Source organism: Salmo salar, chromosome ssa11 (assembly GCF_905237065.1).
Source record: "Salmo salar chromosome ssa11, Ssal_v3.1, whole genome shotgun sequence".
Lineage (NCBI taxonomy): Eukaryota > Metazoa > Chordata > Actinopteri > Salmoniformes > Salmonidae > Salmo > Salmo salar.
In genome coordinates this window covers 92870221-92893160 of record NC_059452.1, presented here as the reverse complement: position 1 = coordinate 92893160, position 22940 = coordinate 92870221, and the positions used below count along the sequence as shown (strand labels likewise).

Sequence of the window (22940 nt, the reverse complement as noted above, 5' to 3'; positions counted from 1 at the left end):
TTTTTATGAAAGGTATTATTTCACCCAAAATATAGCCCAATGGAAAATAAAACGCACGAAACAACTGTCTGTCCCACTCCCATCATGTATCCAATTATTTGGTGGCAACGTATAATGCTATTAAATGCAATTCAATAATTCGTTTTCAGCCTACTTCATGCATTTGATTAGGCTACAGTTTGTCCTTCCATCAATGATGTAATGCGGAGCCGGCAGGCGAAATACTGACGCGCTGTCGAATATTCGCACATCATCTCTATCCAGCTCTACTCCCTGAACTGGAGCGCATCATTTTCTCCCCTCCTTCCCAACAGTTATCCAAGGATACCTAGCCACGATCACTTTTGACCTTCAAACTAGTCCACTAAACAGCAGCCTATTGCCTCATTCAGTAACCGCATTCATCCGAATATCCTACTGCTCTCCTGATCGCCTGTGCACCGTTCCGGGGGAGCGCACATATTGCAGGCAGTGGGAAACAGATACATCCCTCGATAGCGCAGCATATGTTCTCATGCGCCTGAAGGTAGAAGCTGGCGATGCGGTTTCCCTCGGCTTGATTTGGAGCCTTTTGCTGCGGGGTGTTTGACATTGCACCCATACATTTGGGGGTGATCCGCTAGTGACTACGACGATGGCGGAGAAGGCAGTCAATACAGCGTCCAGTGCCTTGACAGGTAAGTTAGGTAAAACGTTAACGGTCTATTGTTTACGATAGCCAATGTTTCTCTCCACTGTAGCCTATTTTGTCAAGGATTCTATAACATTGGCATAGGGCTACGCGCATGAATCACTGTATCCCCAAACTGCATTTCATTGTAGTCTTCAGTCATTCCTAAATAGCCTATGCTAAATATCGTTGACTATATTGAAGGTCAGTTGCCTAAACAATTAATAATTGTTACATCAAAAAGGACAACTTGCACCTTTGTTGATTGCCAAATTGATTGGCTCTGTGCCAGAGGCGTCATGCCAATAGGGGGCACAGGGGCACGTACCCCCTCAGATTTGTCCTGTTTAAAAATTGTATTCTAATTTTAGATGTTTTATTTTTATTTTTGGGTTGTTTCTCTGTAATACTACTAGCCACCTAGTAATTTTATGAAGTTGGTGTTATTTAGCCCAGATAGGTTCCAAGTCTCCCAACCTCACAACTAGCTACTAATAAGCCATTTTAGGCTATCAATCAAGCTAGAGTAGCTAGTTTGTCTAACTACACTACATTACCAAAAGTATGTGGACACATGCTCGTCAAATATCTCATTCCAAAATCCTGGGCATTAATATGGAGTTGGTCCCCCCTTTGCTGCTATAACAGCCTCCACTCCTCTGGGAAGGCTTTCCACTACATTTTGGAACATTGCTGCGAGGACTTGCTTCCATTCAGCCACAAGAGCATTAGTGAGGTCGGGCACTGATGTTGGCTGATTAGGCCTGGCTCGCAGTCGGCGTTCCAATTCATCACAAAGGTGTTTGATAGGGTTGAGGTCAGGGCTCTGCAGGCCAGTCAAGTTCTTCCACACCGATCTCGAACAAACCATTTCTGTATGGACTTTGCTTTGTGCACGGGGGGCATTGTCATGCTGAAACAGGAAAGGGCCTTCCCCAAACTGTTGCCACAAAGTTGGAAGCACATAATCGTCTAGAATGTCATTATATACTGTAGCATTAAGATTTATTTTCACTGGAACTAAGGGGCCTAGCCCAAACCATAATTCCTCTTCCAACAAACTTTACAGTTGGCACTATGCATTCGGGCAGGTAGCGTTCTCCCGGCATCCGCCAAACCAAGATTAGTCCGTCGGACTGCCAGTTGGTGAAGCATGATTCATCACTCCGGAGAATGTGTTTCCTCTGCTCCAGAGTCCAATGGTGGCGAGCTGTACATCCCTCCAACCGACTCTTGGCATTGCACATGGGATCTTAGGTTGTGTGCGGCTGCTCGGCCATGGAAACCCATTGCATGAAGCCCCAGACGAACAGTTCTTGTGCTGATGTTGCTTCCAGGGGCAGTTTGGAACTTGATAGTGAGTGTTTACGCGCTTCAGTACTCGGCGGTCCCGTTCTTTGAGCTAGTGTAGCCTATCACTTTGCGGCTGAGCCATTGTTGTTTCCACTTCACATTAACAAGCAGGGCAGAAATTTGACGAACTGACTTGTTGGAAAGATGGCATCCTATGACAGTGACACGTTGAAAGTCACCGCTCTTCACTAAGGCCAATCTACTGCCAATGTTTGTCTATGGAGATTGCATGGCTGTGTGCTCTATTTTATACACCGGTCAGCAGTGGGTATGGCTGAAATAGCCGAATAGCCGTAGACTTTAGAAAATCAAGCAATTACTAAATTCACCGAATAAGACTCACATTCCTTTCAATCCTTTATCCAGACTCCCGAGTGGCTCAGTGGTCTTACGCACTACATCGCAGTGCTAGAGGCGTCACTACAGACCCGGATGCAATCCCAGGCTGTATCACAACCGGCTGTGACCAGGAGTCCCATAGGGCGATGCACAATTGTCCCAGCGTCGTCCGGGTTTGGCTGGGGGGGGGCTTTACAAGTAGGCCGTCATTGTAAATCAAGGTTAAATAAAATCAAATAAAACGATTTTTAGCAGAGATGCAGATAAGCATATTTAGTTTGAAAAAATAACCACCAGTCAGGATGACACAGACAGCTCAAAAGGTATGCTTAGACATGCAGAAACATAAACATAGTTTTTTACATAGAATTAAACATGGCTCTAGATTGCAGGAAAAGGCTGTTTCAGCTGTTTGAAACATTTACAATTCACCAACTTATGGACAGGGTGCATGACGCCACATATTATATTGTTGGGTCAATTTTAACCGTTGCCTAGATTTTGGTGTCCAAGGTAATTGTTTTCAGTTACTGGTACAAATGTCATCAGAAAGGTATGATTTGTGCTCAAATAGCCCAGTCAGATGTAACCTGATCTGTGTTAGCTAAGGAACGCTCAACTACGTTCTCCGAGGAGTCAAGCGTTCCTTAGCTAGATCTGAGTATGTCCAATCAAAATTGCCCTGTAGCCTAGAATTTAGGGCTGATCAAAGGCATATAGCTGTATCTGGTTTTGAGGCCTTATTTAGTTTTCATAGGGTAGACATGTATTTAAAAATCAAATCAAATCAGGGACTTGAAACATATGGTTTCTCACCAGAACACAGACCGTTTATCAATAGTTAAAGACATGACCTGGCCAGTGAAAAGGTGTTCTTGTTAGTTGCCTACCTATAAGGCCTGTCCTGGCAGACCCCAATTTAAGTTTATAGCCTATACTCTAAAAGCATGATATGAAGTGCTTTTTAATTTATAGGCTTACTTACACTGGGTCTGCGAAAGCACCCCTCAGTACCTAGGCTAATTTCTAGTTTCCCAAAAGTCAGTTCTTTCATTATAGGCCGTGTACAACCCAATGTTGTGATTTGATGGATTTCTCCTTGACTGGGAGATGTATTAGATTTTGGTGAGTGATGCATAAGTAACGGGGACAGATTATGGCTGTTGTTTTTAATCTAGTCCAGGTTAAATCAATGGCCTGGCTGCTATTTGTCCTTGACTGACCTACAGTAGGTATTCAGACTTTTCACTTGACTCATATGTTCCCTTTCTTCTCCAGCTGAAGGATTGACTCCACTGTCAGTTGCGGAGAAGAGACACCAAAGCAACTGCCATGGCTCCCCAGCCCGTGTTGTACCTCATCCAGGGAGCCCAGCTGTGAAAAACCGTAAACTGCTCCAACTGATGGCTCACACTCTTAACATTTTAACAGATTTATTGGGTGCTTATTGGGTTCTTGTCTGAATTGAAAAGGTGCTTTACAGAATTACTTTAAAAATTATTTTATTTGGCCTTACTTCTATTAGCCCATACGAACACATTGAATAACAGATTCACTACATGGAACACCAGATAGTCCCACCCAAAAATCTAAAGGAAGTTTGTTCTGAAGTGTCTGTCTTATATCTGAGAGATATCAGGAAACAGTTAAATAAAAAATGTATTTAAGTATTTTTGGCGCAAAACAGTCTCCATATACAATATATTTTCATATTATTTTAAACTGGTACCAGGGGACCTTCAGACGAGTCTTGTAAGTCCTGTGGGTGTCCTAGAGCAAAACATCCTACATGTTGTATTAGTGTGTAGCCCACTGGCAGATTAACTGTACCGACTTCAGACGAGTCCCATGACGCTTGTGGGGGTCGTAGAGCATGACCACTCTGGTATGACCACTCTGGTATGACCACTCTTTCCATAGAGTGGTCATAGTTTGTAGGTCAAACCATTCGGACCCTACAGACGACACATCCAGTGCATCCAATACTGTGGTTTAGTGCTATGTATAGCACTGCTTTCCTCTGCTGATAAACTGTGGGGACTGTTATCTCTCCCATATCAGACGAGGTGCAGAGCCCAGCCTTGGTCACAGAGAAGAAGCCCCAGCTCAATGGGCTCCCCTCCCCTTTACGTCTGCCAGGCAACAACACTAACAATCATGCAGGTAAACAGTGTAAGTCACACTCTCACCCCCACTGTGGCTGTTAGCTCCCCTACAGAATCTTTCCCTTTTTCTAGATATGAAAGCTGCTTAAGATCTTCAAGGGTCCTCTCTATAAACACATCTCTCCCTCACTATCTCTTTGAACGTCTCTCCTCGCTCTGTTTCTGTCTAGCTTGTCTGTTTCTCTTTTTTAATCCAATTTTATATCACTTTATATCTCATTCCCTCAGATGTGGAAGGGTATCTGAGGACAGATGACAGGATGCGTTTAGCCAAAGAGAGACGTGAGGAAAGAGATAAAGGTTTAGGTAAGTGATGTCAGTATTTAGACCGATGGAAATCATATCTTATTGAAGCCAATATTTGTATTATAGCAGATTAGCAGAAATGTTGTATTATTTATTATAGCGGGTTAGCAGAAATGTTCTATAATTTATTATAGCAGATTAGCAGAAATGTTCTATAATTTATTATAGCAGATTAGCAGAAATGTTCTATAATTTATTATAGCGGGTTAGCAGAAATGTTCTATAATTTATTATAGTAGATTAGCAGAAATGTTCTATAATTTATTATAGTAGATTAGCAGAAATGTTCTATAATTTATTATAGCGGATTAGCAGAAATGTTCTATAATTTATTATAGCGGGTTAGCAGAAATGTTCTATAATTTATTATAGCAGATTAGCAGAAATGTTCTATAATTTATTATAGCAGATTAGCAGAAATGTTCTATAATTTATTATAGCGGGTTAGCAGAAATGTTCTATAATTTATTATAGTAGATTAGCAGAAATGTTCTATAATTTATTATAGTAGATTAGCAGAAATGTTCTATAATTTATTATAGTAGATTTTCAGAAATGTTCTATCATTTATTATAGCGGATTAGCAGAAATGTTCTATAATTTATTATAGCGGGTTAGCAGAAATGTTCTATAATTTATTACAGCAGATTAGCAGAAATGTTCTATAATTTATTATAGTAGATTTTCAGAAATGTTCTATAATTTATTATAGTAGATTTTCAGAAATGTTCTATAATTTATTATTGCGGGTTAGCAGAAATGTTCTTTAATTTATTATAGCAGATTAGCAGAAATGTTCTATAATTTATTATAGCAGATTAGCAGAAATGTTCTATAATTTATTATAGCAGATTAGCATAAATGTTCTATAATTTATTACAGCAGATTAGCAGAAATGTTCTATAATTTATTATAGCGGGTTAGCAGAAATGTTCTATAATTTATTACAGCATATTAGCAGAAATGTTCTATAATTTATTATAGCGGATTAGCAGAAATGTTCTATAATTTATTACAGCAGATTAGCAGAAATTTTCTATAATTTATTATAGCAGATTAGCAGAAATGTTGTATAATTTATTATAGCGGGTTAGCAGAAATGTTGTATAATTTATTATAGCAGATTAGCAGAAGTGTTCTATAATTTTGCCCCATAAAATTTCCAGCCAGTAGTGAGGTTCAGGAACAAAGATTGTTGTTGGTTCTTAAAGTGGTGTTGGAGAGGGTGGTAATCTGGGTGTGTTGGTTGGTGTTTCCAGCGGTACGAGAGCAGGCGATCATGGAGAAGGAGCGGCGAGCTCAGCTGCAGTATGAACGTACTGTGGAGGAGCGCTGGAGGAAGCTGGAGGAACAGAGACAGAAAGAGGAGCTCCGCAGAGCTGCTGTGGAGGAGAAGAGGAGACAGAGGCTGGAGGAGGAAAAGGTCAGACTCACCACTTAGCCACTACATCTTCCAGTGCATGATGTAGTTCCCTCTGTGCTCACACTCACACACAGCTCTTTCAGCTCCAGTTCAGTTTCAGTTCCATTTTTGTGTGTTTATTATTCAGTTTGTATGCTCTGTATTTGTTTCTGTGTGTGTGGCATGTGCAGCAACAGCCCCAACAGCCAGATGTTGACATCCTTCTGTTGCGACGTTGTTTTGGGTTTTGGAGAGAGAGATAAGCAGGGACATACTGTATGCTCTTTAATTCACTCAAATCCTCTAGTTCATTAATCACAGTACTTAATGTCGTCTCCCAATCAAATATTGGATAGACCTCTGCTCTGTTAGGTAACGGGGATCCCCCCCCCTCTTATCTATCCCACCCTGCATACCAGTCAACACTGGTTTCTGGGAAGCTGATGCCATTGGTATTGATCTCTGTGTAAATCTCAGTGACCTCATCAGACTAATCAATGAATGTCTCTGCCATTCCATTTGTTTAATCTGATCCTAATCCTGCTTTGTCATTGCTCTCAATTTGTCAATGCTTCCTAAAATATCTGCTCAGCCACGACGACATTGGCAGCTTTGTCTTTTTAAACCATGTCACACACTGCCACTTTCCGAAGATGAGTCCATTTATTTTAGGGATTTGTAGCCTACATTGATTCCATCGTTTAGCCTTTAAACCTAGCATAAACATGTATGTTAAAGATAATTAAGTTAGTCTAATAACATGAATTATATTTTTTGTCTGCTCTCTTGATATCTTTATAAAAGTGGTAATATTCACAAGATCATGCATTATTGAGACGGATGATACAATTTACCTTGGGCATCAATCTCACCCGGATCGATTGTGTGTGTGTGTGCGTGTGCGTGTGTGGTGTGTGTTCCTATTGGATGGATTATATCCTCTGGATGATGTCATTTTAGACCAACAGAAATCCAGGAGGAGCCCATGTGGTGTGGCTAATGTCGGATTTGCTTTTCTGTGTTACTAAAATTCTTCACTTTCTTTTCACCCTTTATTGAATCTTTGCAGTGTCATTCTCATTCAAATATTTGCTATTGTGCTGGCTTCATCTGTGTGTGTGTAGTTCATATTGCCGCTGCATGTCCATGTATTTTTCTGTTTTAGATAGGAAGAAATGAAAAGGAAGAGCAAGGATATAGATAGGAGGAAAAGATGGAACAATTGTAAATGGAGAAATGTTGGCAATGGTTGATCACCCACCAGATGGCTTTGTCTCCTGCTCTGTTGGGCTGTGTACCATGGCAACACTGTGGGTGGGGAAGGGTTAACTAGCTTGGATGAAAGATGATTTACTGGGGAAAGTCTGAGTAGAACAGGAGGCTAGAAGAGAGAGGGGGAGGGGGGTATAGGATAAAGGAAGAAGGGAGCTAGTCTCCAACCTGTGTCAATACTGTTGCATGCTGGGAGATTGACTGTGTGAGTGTCTTTGTGTCAACATGTGTATGTGATTGGAGGGGTGGAGTCCCCAGGCAGCTGTGGTCTCTTTCTATCTGCCTTATGAGGTAAAGTGAGATTGTGCTGTGCTGTGAGACTGTACTGTGCTGTGTAAGAGGAGAGGTGGTGGTTATGGAGCCACCAGCCTGGTCCTCGTGGGAGGTCCAGGGGAGCAGCTCAGTGACAGAGTCCCTTGTCTTCCCGGTCCTGGAACGGAACAACCAGGAGCGACTGGACGCTCTGATGAAACGCTCCCTGGAACGCAGCCTGCAGCTAGAGCAGAGGCCCAAACGCTGGACATGGGGCGGAGTTGGAGGAGCACAGGGTGAGTCCACAACAGGGAGATGGAGCGGAGTACAATGAGGTGTGAATGATGAATCAGTGACTGGAAGGAGAAATGGTGAGAGGGAGGGAGGGACCGCACTAAATGTTCTAGGCTAATTCGATTTGGCATGTCCCTTTGTGGCTTGTAAAGTTATAGGATACACATTTGGAGTTCTCCTCTCTACCAGATACAAGCACACAAGCAGTCCATCAGATAAACTGGCACACAAGCAGTCCATCAGATAAACTGGCACACAAGCAGTCCATCAGATAAACTGGCACACAAGCAGTCCATCAGATAAACTGGCACACAAGCAGTCCATCAGATAAACTAGCACACAAGCTGTCCATCAGATAAACTAGCACACAAGCACTCCATCAGATAAACTAGCACACAAGCAGTCCATCAGATAAACTAGCACACAAGCTGTCCATCAGATAAACTAGCACATAAGCAGTCCATCAGATAAACTGGCACACAAGCAGTCCATCAGATAAACTAGCACACAAGCAGTCCATCAGATAAACTAGCACACAAGCAGTCCATCAGATAAACTGGCACACGATAGGTGTTGTTCTGGAAGCTGCTGGTAGCTTATGACTCTCCTCCACCCTTCTAGACTCAAGGTCAGACTGTGATGTCTCTGTGCCTGCCTGTCCCAGACCTGTTGTAAACCGTGGAAATAGTAATCAGTCCAGTCAACCCTGAGGGGAGCAAAGCAGACAGTTTTAGAATTGACAGCATACTTGCTGCTGGTTTAGGGCATTATTGAGGGCTTCTATCCTGAGTCAGGTATTGATGATTTCATTTCGATGGGGCACTGGGAGTTTGGTGTTCTTTATGAATTATGATGGAGGACTGAGATACAGAAACATAATGTTCAAAACATAGATGCTGATGTTTATTACACTGTTTTCTGAATGTGTTTGTACATGTGATTTGGATTGGGTCATAGAGGGATACATGTATATGGAGGATAAAGGTGTGTATGTGAGAGAGAGAGTCTTTCTCCCTGGCCTGCTCATTGCCTCCAGCCTTGCTGCATGGGTTTACCTCCCCAGACAGTTGTCTAACGGAGCGCCCTGCTGGGTGCACAGGTATATCAGGGGGTCATCAGGTAAAGCCATGAGTGGCAGCTCTGGTCATAACGCTGTGCTCTCTCTGCTCTGCTCCGCCCGCTGCCTATAGGTGACTGTGAGAATGCCCCTCTCCCCGCCTCCACCTTTCCCCATGAACTCGCCGCCCCCTTTCCTGCTGCCAGCGAATCCGGTAATGTTATGAACCCCTCCCGTTCGGTCCACCAATCCCCTGTCCCCCATCCTGCTCTCCACCCAACAGTGACCACTGCTCTCATTGGCTGTTTGGTTTGAGGGAAATGTCATGCCGACTCAAAGGTTTTATGTATATTTCCCAGAATGCATGTGCAACAGCTGAATCAGAAAGTGTATCTGGAAGCATGAGGATGTGTGGGAGGAGTCGTGTGCCTGGAACAATTACTAATGTACAAGTGCACATTGATGTTGTATAATTGCTGCTTTTATCATATTTTTTTTTTTTACGTGTGTATGTGTGAGGGTATGTGTAGGTGTTTGTGTTCAGCTTGGGTATTTTGATATCAGTTGTCTTTTGGCACTTGCAAGTCGATCCGGGTCGAGCAAAAGAGACAGCAAGGGATAACAATATAGATGTAGGGTTTAAGGATACACAGAGAAGAAAGTGAACAAGAGATCCATTAGGAAAGGACAGGCATTAGGGCCACGGCACATGTACACCACTTCACTTCTACCTTTTCATTGTTTGAAGCCTCGTTGTCGCTCCTCATTGAAAGCATATGTCCCTCAGTCACAACACTTTGGTTGAGGTTTGACATTCGCAATGTTTCTTTCTGCATTTTACCAATCTGTAATATCACCCATTGAAATACTCAGTGTTATATATTTTGTATTTCAGAGAGCCCATCCTATCCCCATGAGTATTTGGAAAACATAACCCAATAATAATGAAGTGACAAGCAGTATTTGCCATTCAACATGCACAGGAACAGGTAGTCCACCAGTTTTACATACAAGTACTACTAATACTCCTTCTACTACTATCACCACTAGTATTACTACTACTACTACTACTACTATCACCACTAGTACTACTACTACTATCACCACTAGTACTACTACTATCACCACTACTACTACTACTACTACTATGACTACTACTACTACTATCACCACCAGTACTACTACTATCACCACTAGTACTACTACTACTATCACTACTACTACTACTATCACCACTAGTACTACTACTACCACCACTACTACTACTACTATGACTGCTACTACTACTATCACCACTAGTACTACTACTACTTCTCCTTCTACTACTATCACCACTAGTAGTACTACTACAACTATCACCACTAATACTACTACTACTACTACTACCACTACTACTATCACCACTAGTACTACTACTATCACCACTACTACTACTACTACTATGACTACTACTACTACTACTATCACCACTAGTACTACTACTATCACCACTACTACTACTACTACTATGACTACTACTACTACTACTACTACTATGACTGCTACTACTACTTCTCCTTCTACTACTATCACCACTAGTAGTACTACTACAACTATCACCACTAATACTACTACTACTACTACTATCCCCACTAGTACTACTACTATCACCACTACTACTAATACTACTACTATCACCACTACTACTACTACTACTACTACTACTACTACTACCACCACTAGTACTACTACTATCACCACTACTACTACTACTACTACTGCTAATCCTTCTACTACTATCACCACTAGTACTACTTATTATACTACTATCACTACTACTATAAGTACTACTACTACTACTATCACCACTACTACTTCTCCTTCTACTACTACTATCACCACTAGTACTACTACTATTACTTCTCCTTCTACTACTATCACCACTAGTAGTACTACTACTACCACTAGTACTACTATCACCACTAGTACTACTACTACTGCTTCTTACACCACTAGTACTACTACTACTCCTTCTACTACTATCACCATGAATACTACTCCTTCTACTGCTATCACCACTAGTACTACTACTATCACCGCTATTACTACTAGTGCTGCTACTATTACTGCTACCACTGATACTATCACCACTAGTACTACTAATACTACTACAACTGCTTATTTCACCACTAGTACTACTGCTACTACTACTGCTTATTTCACCACTAGTACTACTGCTACTACTACTGCTTATTTCACCACTAGTACTACTGCTACTACTACTAGTACTTCTTTCACCACTAGTACTACTTCTATCGCCATTACTACTACTCCTTCTACTACTTTCACCACTAATACTACTCCATCTACTACTATCACCACTATTACTTCTGCTTCTTTCACCACTATTACTACTATTACTGTTACAATTACTGCTACTATCACCACTAGTACTACTACTATCACCACTACTACTACTCCTTCTACTACTATCACCACTAATACATCTCCTTCTACTACTATCACCACTACCACTATCACCACTATTACTACTATTACTGCTACTATTACTGCTACTGCTGCTGCTATCACCACTACTAGTACTATTATCACTACTACTACTACTATCAATGCTACTACTACTACCCTAAACACTATGACTTCGGCATCTGCTACTCTCACCCTCACTGCTAATAGCTACTTTTGTCGGTGTCTTCACAAATGACAATGAGACATTTTTGAGGCAGACCCATACATCTTTTCCATTCTCCGGGTGTACAGTACTCACTAGTCTAGAACAAGCATTCTTAGCCCCGTTCCTCTTCTCCTTCTGCTTCTAGCACCTTCATTTCTCCGTCTCATGTCCCTCGTGGCGTTTTGTTTTGTTCATCATCCTCATCTCCGTCCCCTCCTGCCAACTCCTCCATTGACCCCTGACCCCTCCATCAGCCCAGCGCTGTCACCTGAACTCTGTGGAGAGCCTGATGGTCCACCGCCTTCTTACCCACACTCACTCCTCTATGGCCCAGTGCCACAGTGCAGCAGACCTCCATCTGCCCTGCCACCGATGCACAGGTAGCAGCTAGACAAAACATCTGGACCGACAAGTTTTTGCACATTGGCAGTAAATGTTTCCAGACAGGTAACATCGTGCAGCATTAGTGATGTAGAAACTAAGGACTGCATGGCAGCATTTCTACTTCTGCCGATAGACATGCCATTTTATCTACTTTATTTATGTCTAGGTCTGGCTTTTGTGAATGTATGTGTCTGAGGGTATAGATGTGTTTAAATGTGTGTATTCAGTATGTGTGTAACAGCTGTCTACTGTGTTTGTGTGTATGTTTTGGAGTGACAAGGAGAAAAAATACCTACATGCTAAGATGCTTCACAAAAGTGTTGCTTAACATTGCATGCCTTAGATAATGTACAGTGATGTAGTGGTAAACAAAATAGCTGGATAAACACAGTACTTTCAATAAATGTTTCTGTAACGCTCGTGTGAAATAAAAAAGGTGAGTAAACGGTGTTTACCCTCCACTACACTGTAAATATGGCAGTAGTAATGTTGCTTCAGCATACACTTTTGATTGCAAAAAAAAGTTTGTGGGTGTTTTTATTTTATTTTCCAAATGCCAATTTATATACTATTCGTGATGTACAGGACCTTAATGTGCTTCTTCTTGAGCCACTTGTTGCCTTGGCCGTGTGTTTTGGGTCATTGTCATGCTGGAATACCCATCCACGACCCATTTTCAATGCCCTGGCTGAGGGAAGGAGGTTCTCACCCAAGATTTGACGGTACATGGCCCCATCCATTGTCCCTTTGATGCGGTAAAGTTGTCCTGTCCCCTTAGCAGAAAAACACCCCCAAAGCATAATGTTTCCACCTCCATGTTTGACGGTGGGGATGGTGTTCTTGGGGTCATAGGCAGCATTCCTCCTCCTCCAAACACGGCGAGTTGAGTTGATGCCAAAGAGCTCCATTTTGGTCTCATCTGACCACAACACTTTCACCCAGTTGTCCTCTGAATCATTCAGTTGTTCATTGGCAAACTTCAGACGGGCATGTATATGTGCTTTCTTGAGCAGGGGGACCTTGCGGGCGCTGCAGGATTTCAGTCCTTCACGGCGTAGTGTGTTACCAATTGTTTTCTTGGTGACTATGGTCCCAGCTGCCTTGAGATCATTGACAAGATCCTCCCGTGTGGTTCTGGGCTGATTCCTCACCATTCTCATGATCATTGCAACTCCACGAGGTGAGATCTTGCATAGAGCCCCAGGCCGAGGGAGATTGACAGTTCTTTTGTGTTTCTTCCATTTGCGAATAATCACACCAACTGTTGTCACCTTCTCACCAAGCTGCTTGGCGATGGTCTTGTAGCCCATTCCAGCCTTGTGTAGGTCTACAATCTTGTCCCTGACATCCTTGGAGAGCTCTTTGGTCTTGGCCATGGTGGAGAGTTTGGAATCTGATTGATTGATTGCTTCTGTGGACAGGTGTCTTTTATACAGGTAACAAACTGAGATTAGGAGCACTCCCTTTAGGAGTGTGCTCCTAATCTCAGCTCGTTACCTGTATAAAAGACACCTGGGAGCCAGAGATCTTTCTGATTGAGAGAGGGTCAAATACCGATTTCCCTCATTAAAATGCAAATCATTTTATAACATTTTTGACATGCGTTTTTCAGGATTTTTTTGTTGTTATTCTGTCTCTCACTGTTCAAATAAACCTACCATTAAAATTATAGACTGATTATTTCTTTGTCAGTGAGCAAATGTACAAAATCAGCAGGGGATCAAATACTTTTTTCCCCTCACTGTATTTGGGGGGGATTGTGCAAACATCACTCTAACTTGCGACAGATGACCATGTGAAAAGACAAAATAATTTGTATGATTCATAAAAAAAATTGATAGTATAGTTAGTTTCCTCCATACCTATACTGTTGATATTGATCGGAAAATATGGAATTACCATCATTGTATCTCCTCTGACCACAATACATCTTAACTTGATAATTATTTTATCCTTTGACCTCTGAGTGTCTGTCTGTCGTTGTGCAGCTCCCTGCAGCCCCCACAGGTCACCCTATCGGGGCTCGCCAAGCCGGGCTAATCGACAGAGGCTCCAGGGCTCTCCAGAGGAGTCAGCAGGGGGGTCTATCTCCACCCCTCAAACCCCCAAGGTCAGACTTGTTTTACCTACCCACTTGGTTGTGGATAGGAGACAGAAACCAGTGAAGAGTTGGCAGGGCCATGTTGGCAGGGCCATGTTGGCAGGATTACACACACATGCACACACACTGACATTCTCTCTGGTTTGTTTTCAGAAGGAGAGGTTGCGCAGAGAGAGAAGGACTGGCTCCCCTGCGACAAGCTCCCCTGTGAGAAGAGCAGAATCCCCAGCCATGTTCACCGGACGCTCAGCCTCCCCTGCCACCCCCAAGTAAGACTCGCTGTCCTGCTGCTGAACCCATGTGGTCGGTCCTAGTTACTGTGACAGAGGGTGATGATGTCTTTCTTGTTGCTAGGTTGCTGCCTAAGAACTGTACCCAGTCTCCCTGCACTTTGCGCCAGTACCACTCTTCTCCCATCAGACACAGACCCACCACCCCGGTTACCGACGGCAACAAGAAGGAGGACGGACAAGTTGAAGAAGCCAAAGGGCACAACAACATCAGTGACAGAAATGTCTCCAAGCCAGAGACCCCTGTGAAAAAGATGTCTGATATTCAGAGCCCTGAGAAGTCTTCTCAAGCCGACACCGCTGAAAAAAAACTGTCCAACACCGAGACCCCAGAAAAGAGATTCCCAAAAACTGAGACCCCCAGTAAGAACTTAAAAGGTGAGATTTCTGAAAAGAAGGACAACCCTGATAAAAAGAGTCCTATGACTGAGACTGCTGATAGGAAAGCCTCCAAAATAGACACTCCAGACAGGAAGATGCCAAAGCCCGCCTGCAGCGACCTGAATGCAGATAAGAGCACAGGTGAAACTCTTTACCAATCGTTTTGTGTATATCAATATTTAAGTACATCTATCAGTGCATTGTCAAAAGGGCACGAGTTTCAATGCACACTGATTTGGGCCTTTATCTTTGTGACAGAGCCATCGTCAGTGACGCCAACAGGGAAAGGAATTGCTAGAACGACAAGCGCAGAGGAAGCATCTAGACTGCTAGCGGAGCGTAGGCGTCTGGCCAGGGTGCAGAAGGAGCTGGAGGAGAAACAACGTCGTGAGCAGGAGGAGGATGAGCGGTAAGGAGACTGTGTGTCTCAGTGGTTAGTGTCACCATGCGTCTCTTTGTTTGTCAGTACATAACGAACAGATGGTGTGTCTGTGTGTCTGTGGATGTGACTGATGCCATATACTGCAAGTCATCATGTCTTTCTCTGTGTCACTCAGTCTGAAGGCGGAGCAGCTGAGGAGGAGACAGGCAGAGGAGCGGGCACGGCAGGAGGAGGAGGCTCGACGGGCTGAGGAGGAGAGGAGCAGACAGGAGGACCTCCGTAGGATGAGAGAGGAAGAGGAGAAATTGCAGAGGGAGGGTCGGGATAAGGAGCTACAGGTCCAGATGGACAGAGAGGTGGGGGGGGTCACTCTGTTGTGACTGTCTGTATGGTGATATGCAGAAAGTCTACTCTGGTGCATGTTTAACATGGGTTGTTTGCACAGTACACAGTACGGTTCCACTTCCAAGCATAAATCCTCTATCTTCATCAATACAGAAGGAGGAGGCCGAGTTACAGGCACAGAAGGATGCGGAGCGTCAGCATCAGGAGAGAGAGATACTGAAGCTACAACAAGAAGAGGAGAGACATCTGCGGAAGAAGGTTTTTATGACTCAGAACTCAATGCTTATTACTGAATAAATCAGCCTCTCTGAAACCCAGTCTGCACCGCTCAATACACGTCATCAAAGTCTGTACCAGTCCTTAATCAAATGTTGATGCAATCCCCACAGAGAATTGAGGAGATAATGAAGAGAACCAGGAAGAGTGATGAGAACCAGGCTGAGATGAAGGTACTGTAGATGTGCCTGCCGTTCTCATAGCTCTGCACGGCTTCAAGGAAGGGACCTGCGGACTGCTGTATTATCCATGTGATGTTGTGTGATCTTGTAAGGTATTGCATACTAACATAGTATGTGCTTTGCAGCTTGTATTCCCCCCCCAAGAGCTTTTGTTTTTATATCTATGTTGTGATCATTATCAGGATTAAATTGTATCATTGTTGATACATTGGTTTATGCGTCCTGATTACTACAGGTCTTAATCACACAATATTGTACATGATTTTATTCTTATTTGCTGTGGAATAATAAATGTTGCCTCCATCTTTGTTCCATATTGAAGCAGAATGAGGAAGGGCAGGTGGATACTCTGCCTCAGCCTGTCTCACCACCAGGTAGGTGATCCATTCCACTCACCCACTGATACTCTGCCTGCCCGAGCAGGAAAGACCCTCTATGAATGTATAAATACTTACTAAAGCATGTTGTATAGGAGTCCCACCCAGTGGCAGCAGTGGGTAGTCTGGGCATGGTGGGTGAGAGACCCCAGTACTTTTCCATCAACATAGGAGACTCCTGCATGGCTGTAATTTAGCAGTGTTTTTCCAAAACCTGTCCTCAGGAGAGGATTGGATTCGCTCTGCATCCTAGATTATGTTCAAGGTCTTTGGCTATTTATAACTCCTCTGTTCCTGCCACAATGCAGCCCTCAGCATGTATTGTCATCCTTATTATTTTTCAATAGAAAGGTTGAACATCAAATCAAATTTTATTTGTCACATGCGCCGAATACAACAGGTGAAACAACCTTACAGTGAAATGCTTACTTACAAGCCCTTAACCAACGATGCAGTTTTAAGAAAATACAACAAAAAAAGTTTTTCAAAAAAGTAGGAGATAAGAAAAACAAATAATTAAAGGGCAGCAGTAAATAACAATAGCGGGGCTATACACAGGGTGTGCCGGTACAGAGTCAATGTGTCAATGTGTGGGGGCACCAGTGTCGAGGTAATTGAGATAATTATGTACATGCAGGTAGGGTTGTTAAAGTGGCTATGCATAGATATTAACAGAGAGTAGCAGCAGCGTTGGGGGGGGGGTGCAAACAGTCTGAGTAGCCATTTGATTCGCTGTTCAGGAGTCTTATGGCTCCGGTACCGCTTGCCGTGCGGTAGCAGAGAGAACAGTCTATGACTAGGGTGGCTTGAGTCTTTGACAATTTTTAGGGCCTTCCTCTCATAACGCCTGGTATAGAGGTCCTGGATGGCAGGAAGCTTGGCCCCGGTGATGTACTGGGCCATACGCACTACCCTCCTGAGGGGGAATAGGTTTTGTCGTGCCCTCTTCACGACTGTCTTGGTGTGCTTGGACCATGTTAGTTTGTTGTTGATGTGGACGCCAAGGAACTTGAAGCTCTCAACCTGCTCCACTGCAGCCTCGTCGATGAGAATGGGGGCGTGCTCGGTCCTCCTTTTCCTGTAGTTCACAATCAACTCCTTTGTCTTGATCACGTTGAGGGAGAGGTTGTTGTCCTTGCACCACATGGTCAGGTCTCTGACCTCCTCCCTATAGGCTGTCTCATCATTGAGTCATCAGCAAACTTAATGATGATGTTGGAGTTGTCCCTGGCCGTGCAGTCATGAGTGAACAGGGAGTACAGGAGGGGACTGATGATCAGCGTGGCGGATGTGTTGTTACCTAATACATACAGTATTTAGAAAATGTAATGAAATTGAAGAGAAAGACCAATCTGCATTTCTTGTTCTATTTGATTAGCTGATGTAGAACAGAGGGCAGTAGAAAATCTGCCTGTCTACTTGATCTTGGAAACCCTTCTGGCTCACAAAGGTAGTCATGTATGATATGTTGCCACAGTGGTGCATATAGGTTAAGGAATGGGACAATTTCAAGGGGTAATAGTGGCCAGGGATTTAACAAATTCTGACATGATTCTAGGGGAGGCATGGGATTTGTGTATAGTTAGCATATTTTTAAGCCGTCCTTGGTCAGGTCTTGTGGTGCTCTTTCTCAAGGAATAGTCCTGTGCAATGTGATCATTTTGTTCTCTACAGGGGAAATGCAAATTAACTCAAAGATGAAGATTGAAACTAATGCTCAGGTGAATGTGCAAGAAAACCCAAAGGTTGAGTCTCAGGTTAATGGACAGGTCACTGTCCATGTCAACAAGCAAGACAGTGCCCTGGTGAAGGGACAAGCCATCTACCAGGTAACCCCACTGAAGAATGATCTGCAAAAGGGACAGGGCGCTAAACAAATAAATAAACAACAGACAGCCCAAGTGAATGGACAGGGTGCAGCCCAGGTTCTCAAGCAAGAGAGTGTCTTTGTGAAGGGACGGGTTGCTTCCAAAGTGAACCAGCAAGAGAGTGCACAGGTGAATGCAAAGACCATTGACCAAATGAATCGTCTGGATAATACAAAGAGACCCGATGCTCCCCAAGCGGGCAAACAGGAGAGTGTCCAAGTGAATGTACAGGTGAAGAAACCGGAGGAAACCCAGGTGAGCAGCCAAGCCACTGCTCAGCTCAAAATCCAGGAGAGTACCCAAGTAAATGTGAAATTGACCACACAGACAATCGGACAAGGGGTGCAGCCCAAGAAACCGTCCGTGGCGTCCCTACCGGTGGGCCGACCCCCACCACTCATCAACCTGGAGCCTCTGGTTGTGAAAAGCAGCGGGGTGTATGACGAGGTGCAGTCCATGGAGGTCAGGTAAGCCATCAGAGCAAGGCCATGTCTATCTACAGGAATACATGATGATGCACGTATAAATGATTCAAACAATAAATGCAACTGATACTGGTTAGTATGAACATTTGCATATGTATTGCCCACCATACCAGCTACCTATGTGTGTTACCCTCAGGGCATATTAGGGATTTTGTATCAACAGAATCCTATTCAGAGCTTTTCCACAGCACTTGGTCATAGCCTGAGGAATATTGATAATGAAAATGGCTTCACATTTAACACTTTGCATAATACATTATTCACCTTGATTACTCAAGGGCAGCATGCTCCATAGTAGTATACCATCGAGGGAATAACCATTATGAAATTCACAAATTTGCTCCATCCCTTGTCCTCTCTCAGCCCAGTTTCCAAGGAGGAGCTCGTCTCCATCCCAGAGTACTCCCCAGTCAATGAGGTCCAGCACAATGGCATGAGTAATGCCCGAGCCCTGGAAGATCTACTGGACCTGACGGGCCATGTGGCCTACCCCAAACTCTCCCCCATGGGAAGCCTAGGAGACTGCAACAAGAATCTGATCGAGGGGCTCTGCAGCCCCGGTGCCGATTCCAAGCTCATCCAATCTCATCCTCCACCCTCACACAAGTTCAACATCCAGTAGTCCGGTACATAAAAATTAATTCATGTGAGGATGAGAATGTGAATCTATGAGAATGTTCACAGGTGCATGTTTACACACTTTAAATCACAAATGCAAGTTGTCACATACAGTAGTTCGCCCACACTAGCTTCTCTCAAACACACAGAATCTTATGATGACCTTTTTCTTTTCAGAGCCCTGGACTGGCAAGCCATGGTGGAGAGAGCAGAGGGACATCATCCATGTTGTCTGGTGTTATTGAGGATGGAAATCTCTGCACCTCTTGAGATGAGAGAGAAAGCACTCTGAATGTAGTTTTTGATCCTCCTTGTTGGTCTCCAACCTTGAATGTCCATTAACCTTCAACCTCCTACAATACATCTGTCTTTATAGCCTTGGACCACGGAGCATAAGTGACAATAATATTCATAGATTTACTGTACTTGTCAGATAATACCTTGATGATAGTCATAGCTATCTGTGTCATGTCATGTATTGCATAGAGCCGTTGTTAGTGTCTGAAACGTGTGTGTGTGTAGGACTGTCTCAATGAAACAAAGTGCCCATGAAGCAATTTACTTTTGACTACCTGTCATGATATAAAGCAGTTAGCTAAGAAAGTTCAATCTAATTTAAAAACAAAAGCTCTTACTCTGTAGTTGAGTAGAAACACAGACTGGTGATTGCCTCTCTTCTCCTTAAATAATTGTTGTAGTGAAAGACCCCACATACCCATGTAGAGAATCATATCAGTAAGTTGCCTTTGCTACTGCAGTATTGTTCCTCTAACGACAGAAGTATTGTTCCTTTAATGATTGAAAGATTAATATTGCTCTGTATCCACCCACTGTAGTTTAGTATGTACTGATCTTTCAATTAGATTGTTCCACTGAAAAGTCCACAGTTTTCTGGCTGTGGATGCCTCAGGTTAGCTTGTATCTCCCTGGACATAATTCACTCCCAAGAGACTCAAGCTTGTTGTCACAATGTATGTATCCAACCTGCTGTGCGATTGGGATTGTAGCATGTGTGCCATAATACTTGAACCCAGGTCAAACAGTAGGCCCTACTGCAACTCAAAAGTCAACATAAAGAAGCTGTACAGAAACATTCCTCAGTATAATCCAGATTGTCATCAACCCATGCATTGCAGGTTTTGTTCTCTCTTTCTTCCTCGATCAACAAAGTACAGAGCTGTGCCTGATCCCTCAAAAGTCTGAAACCAGTGAGCTGGTATCATTTGAATGTTAAATGGCTTGCAAGATGGAATCCAGTTGGCTGTGTTGTCAAAATTAAGTACTTTTGGTGTGTATATGCACAGATGTAAGTGGTCAGCCACTGGTTCCACTTTGACTGTATTGTGTTTTGAGAAATAATGCACCAAAAGAAGGCAAGATTTTTACTTGAAGACTAAGCAACCAGGGATGTAGAAAATCAGTTTTAAAGAGAAAAAATGTTATTAACAGTTCAAACCTACTGTGTCTGTCGTATCTCTAACAAAAGCAGCATTGCAATGAATTAAAACATTTGACTATTGTAGACATTGTGCATGGGTCATTAGCATGAGATGATAAATATCAGTACTATTAATAAACCTTAAAACAATAATGTATTGTTGTATCTAAATGCCTACAGTAGGTCACAATGCCACTTAAAAATGTAACAATTTATAATCGGATAAAAATCTGAATATGAAATGTCAAAAACAAGACTAGCCAGTGTGTGCCCTGTGGATAAATACCAATGCCTTAATGGTTTCATGTCCTGTACAATCATTTGATAATAACTAATTAAGTTTGCACTGCAAAAATATTGTACAAAGTGTTGTGTTTTTGGCTATGCCGGATTAAGTGATATGACATGCTATTCTATAAAATCCTTTCTCTGTAATTAATATTAGCTGATTGAGCAAATCATGTAAATGTAATTAACTAGAAAGTCGGGGCACCACGAAAGAGTGTTTATAGAGCTGTTATCTTCCGAATAAACTCTGAAAGACCTAGTAATATTTTACATCAATAGCAGTCAATATTAATCGTCACCTTATTTCAGTCTCATCTGAAAGTTGTAAATTCTTGGTTATCTTCACGAACCCTGGCTAACAAGTTGAATCAGCAATACAAAATTGGGTTTAATTATTTATTTACTAAATACCTAACCAAACACACAGAATTACATATACACAGAATGCAAATTATGTCACAGAATAACATCCTTGGTGGACAGAACCTGTATAATGGCTTGTTACACAAAGAGAGAGGGGGTTGAGCTTGAACGAAAGAGCGGGAAGACTGAGGAACAAAGGGAGAAGCTGTGCTATTGTAAATACAGTACCTTATGCATTCTAAATTACCGCCCATTTGGAAAAGGAAAATGCAATAAATATTTACTCTGAGCTGCGCTTCGGTAGGTTGGTCGTAGATGCTGGCCATGTTGGCCAACAGAGATCTTCCTGTCCTCGGAAGAATGTCTCTGGTGGCAAATTGGATACGTTGTAGTATCTTCGTTGTGTGTTAGACTGGATACGTCGTTCGTCCTTTCCTAGCCCACATTTACAGCTGCTGTTGCTAACTCAACGGCTAGGAGGTCTCACTTCTTTAGTGAATAAGAGTTCAAAGTACATACCATTCACAACCAAAGCTCACGCTGAGGTTGGCTTAGTTCTGTAGTTGACATGTTAGTCCTTTTAACGTATGGACCGTCGTCCTATCGTCCTCGGAACAGGAGGTTACATTTTCGTCAAGGGCTTATATAGTGGAGGGAGAGAAGGGTGTGTTTCATAGTTTATAACCCATGTCTCTTCACAGGGGCGGGCCACTGATTGAGCAGGGCTCTAACCTTATGAAAACCCAATTCTCTCATTTGGAAGCTAAAATTACATTTAATCTTATCACAAATAGTTTCATATTCAAACATTTAATTTGCACAACAATTCCATGTGAATCTGATAACTTAAATATGTAGACTTTCCCAGATACAGTTTATGTCGTCCTGGCATCAGTCATAATGTCTCAGATGACCACCGAACAGACATCATTTACATTAAGTACCAACGCATATTTTCAACTGGTTCTATTACCGAAATATGGTTCCTTTCCCCCCCACTTGTTTGATGTTCCCAGACTCTCTATGTTTAACAAAGGCTATTCAAGAGTCCTTCAGTAGAGTCAGAGAGAGAGGGAAGGGAGAAAGGTATTTACGGGGGGTCATAAACCTTACCCACAGGCCAACGTCATGACAAAAGTCAGTGTACCAACCCAAATTTCATCCTACAATAAATGTTTCAATTGTTAGAAAACAAACCGATGCCTCTACCAACTGTTTGACTTTTTCTTATCCTATTGGCTATTGTCACGGCTGTCTGAAGAATGGGACCAAAGCGCAGCGTGTGTATCGTTCCACATTTTCTTATAACTGTGAAACTATGCAAGACATACAAATAAACTAAATAACAAAACGTGACGAAGAGGTGCAACATACACTT

The 22940-nt window shown here is 42.8% G+C and overlaps 1 protein-coding gene across 6 annotated transcripts; it reads left to right on the top strand.

Moving 5' to 3' along the window:
• The first annotated feature begins 205 nt into the window (after positions 1-205).
• LOC106563583 (MAP7 domain-containing protein 2) lies at positions 206-21064 on the top strand. Of its 6 annotated transcripts, none has more exons than XM_014129298.2 (18): positions 206-677; positions 3641-3748; positions 4424-4534; positions 4756-4833; positions 6093-6256; positions 7956-8055; positions 9244-9324; positions 14157-14278; positions 14423-14538; positions 14690-15081; positions 15199-15349; positions 15498-15678; positions 15821-15925; positions 16057-16116; positions 16448-16499; positions 18177-18837; positions 19219-19481; positions 19651-21064. In XM_014129298.2, exons 1-17 carry the CDS (start codon positions 635-637, stop codon positions 19475-19477), a joined length of 2784 nt encoding a protein of 927 aa, XP_013984773.1. In that variant the 5' UTR covers positions 206-634; the 3' UTR covers positions 19478-19481; positions 19651-21064. The 6 variants fall into 6 exon arrangements, with proteins under 6 accessions (XP_013984773.1, XP_013984769.1, XP_013984770.1 ...); XM_014129294.2 differs by having other exon boundaries at positions 14624-15081; positions 19219-19501; XM_014129295.2 differs by having other exon boundaries at positions 208-677; positions 14624-15081; positions 16451-16499.
• Positions 21065-22940: the final 1876 nt, after the last annotated feature.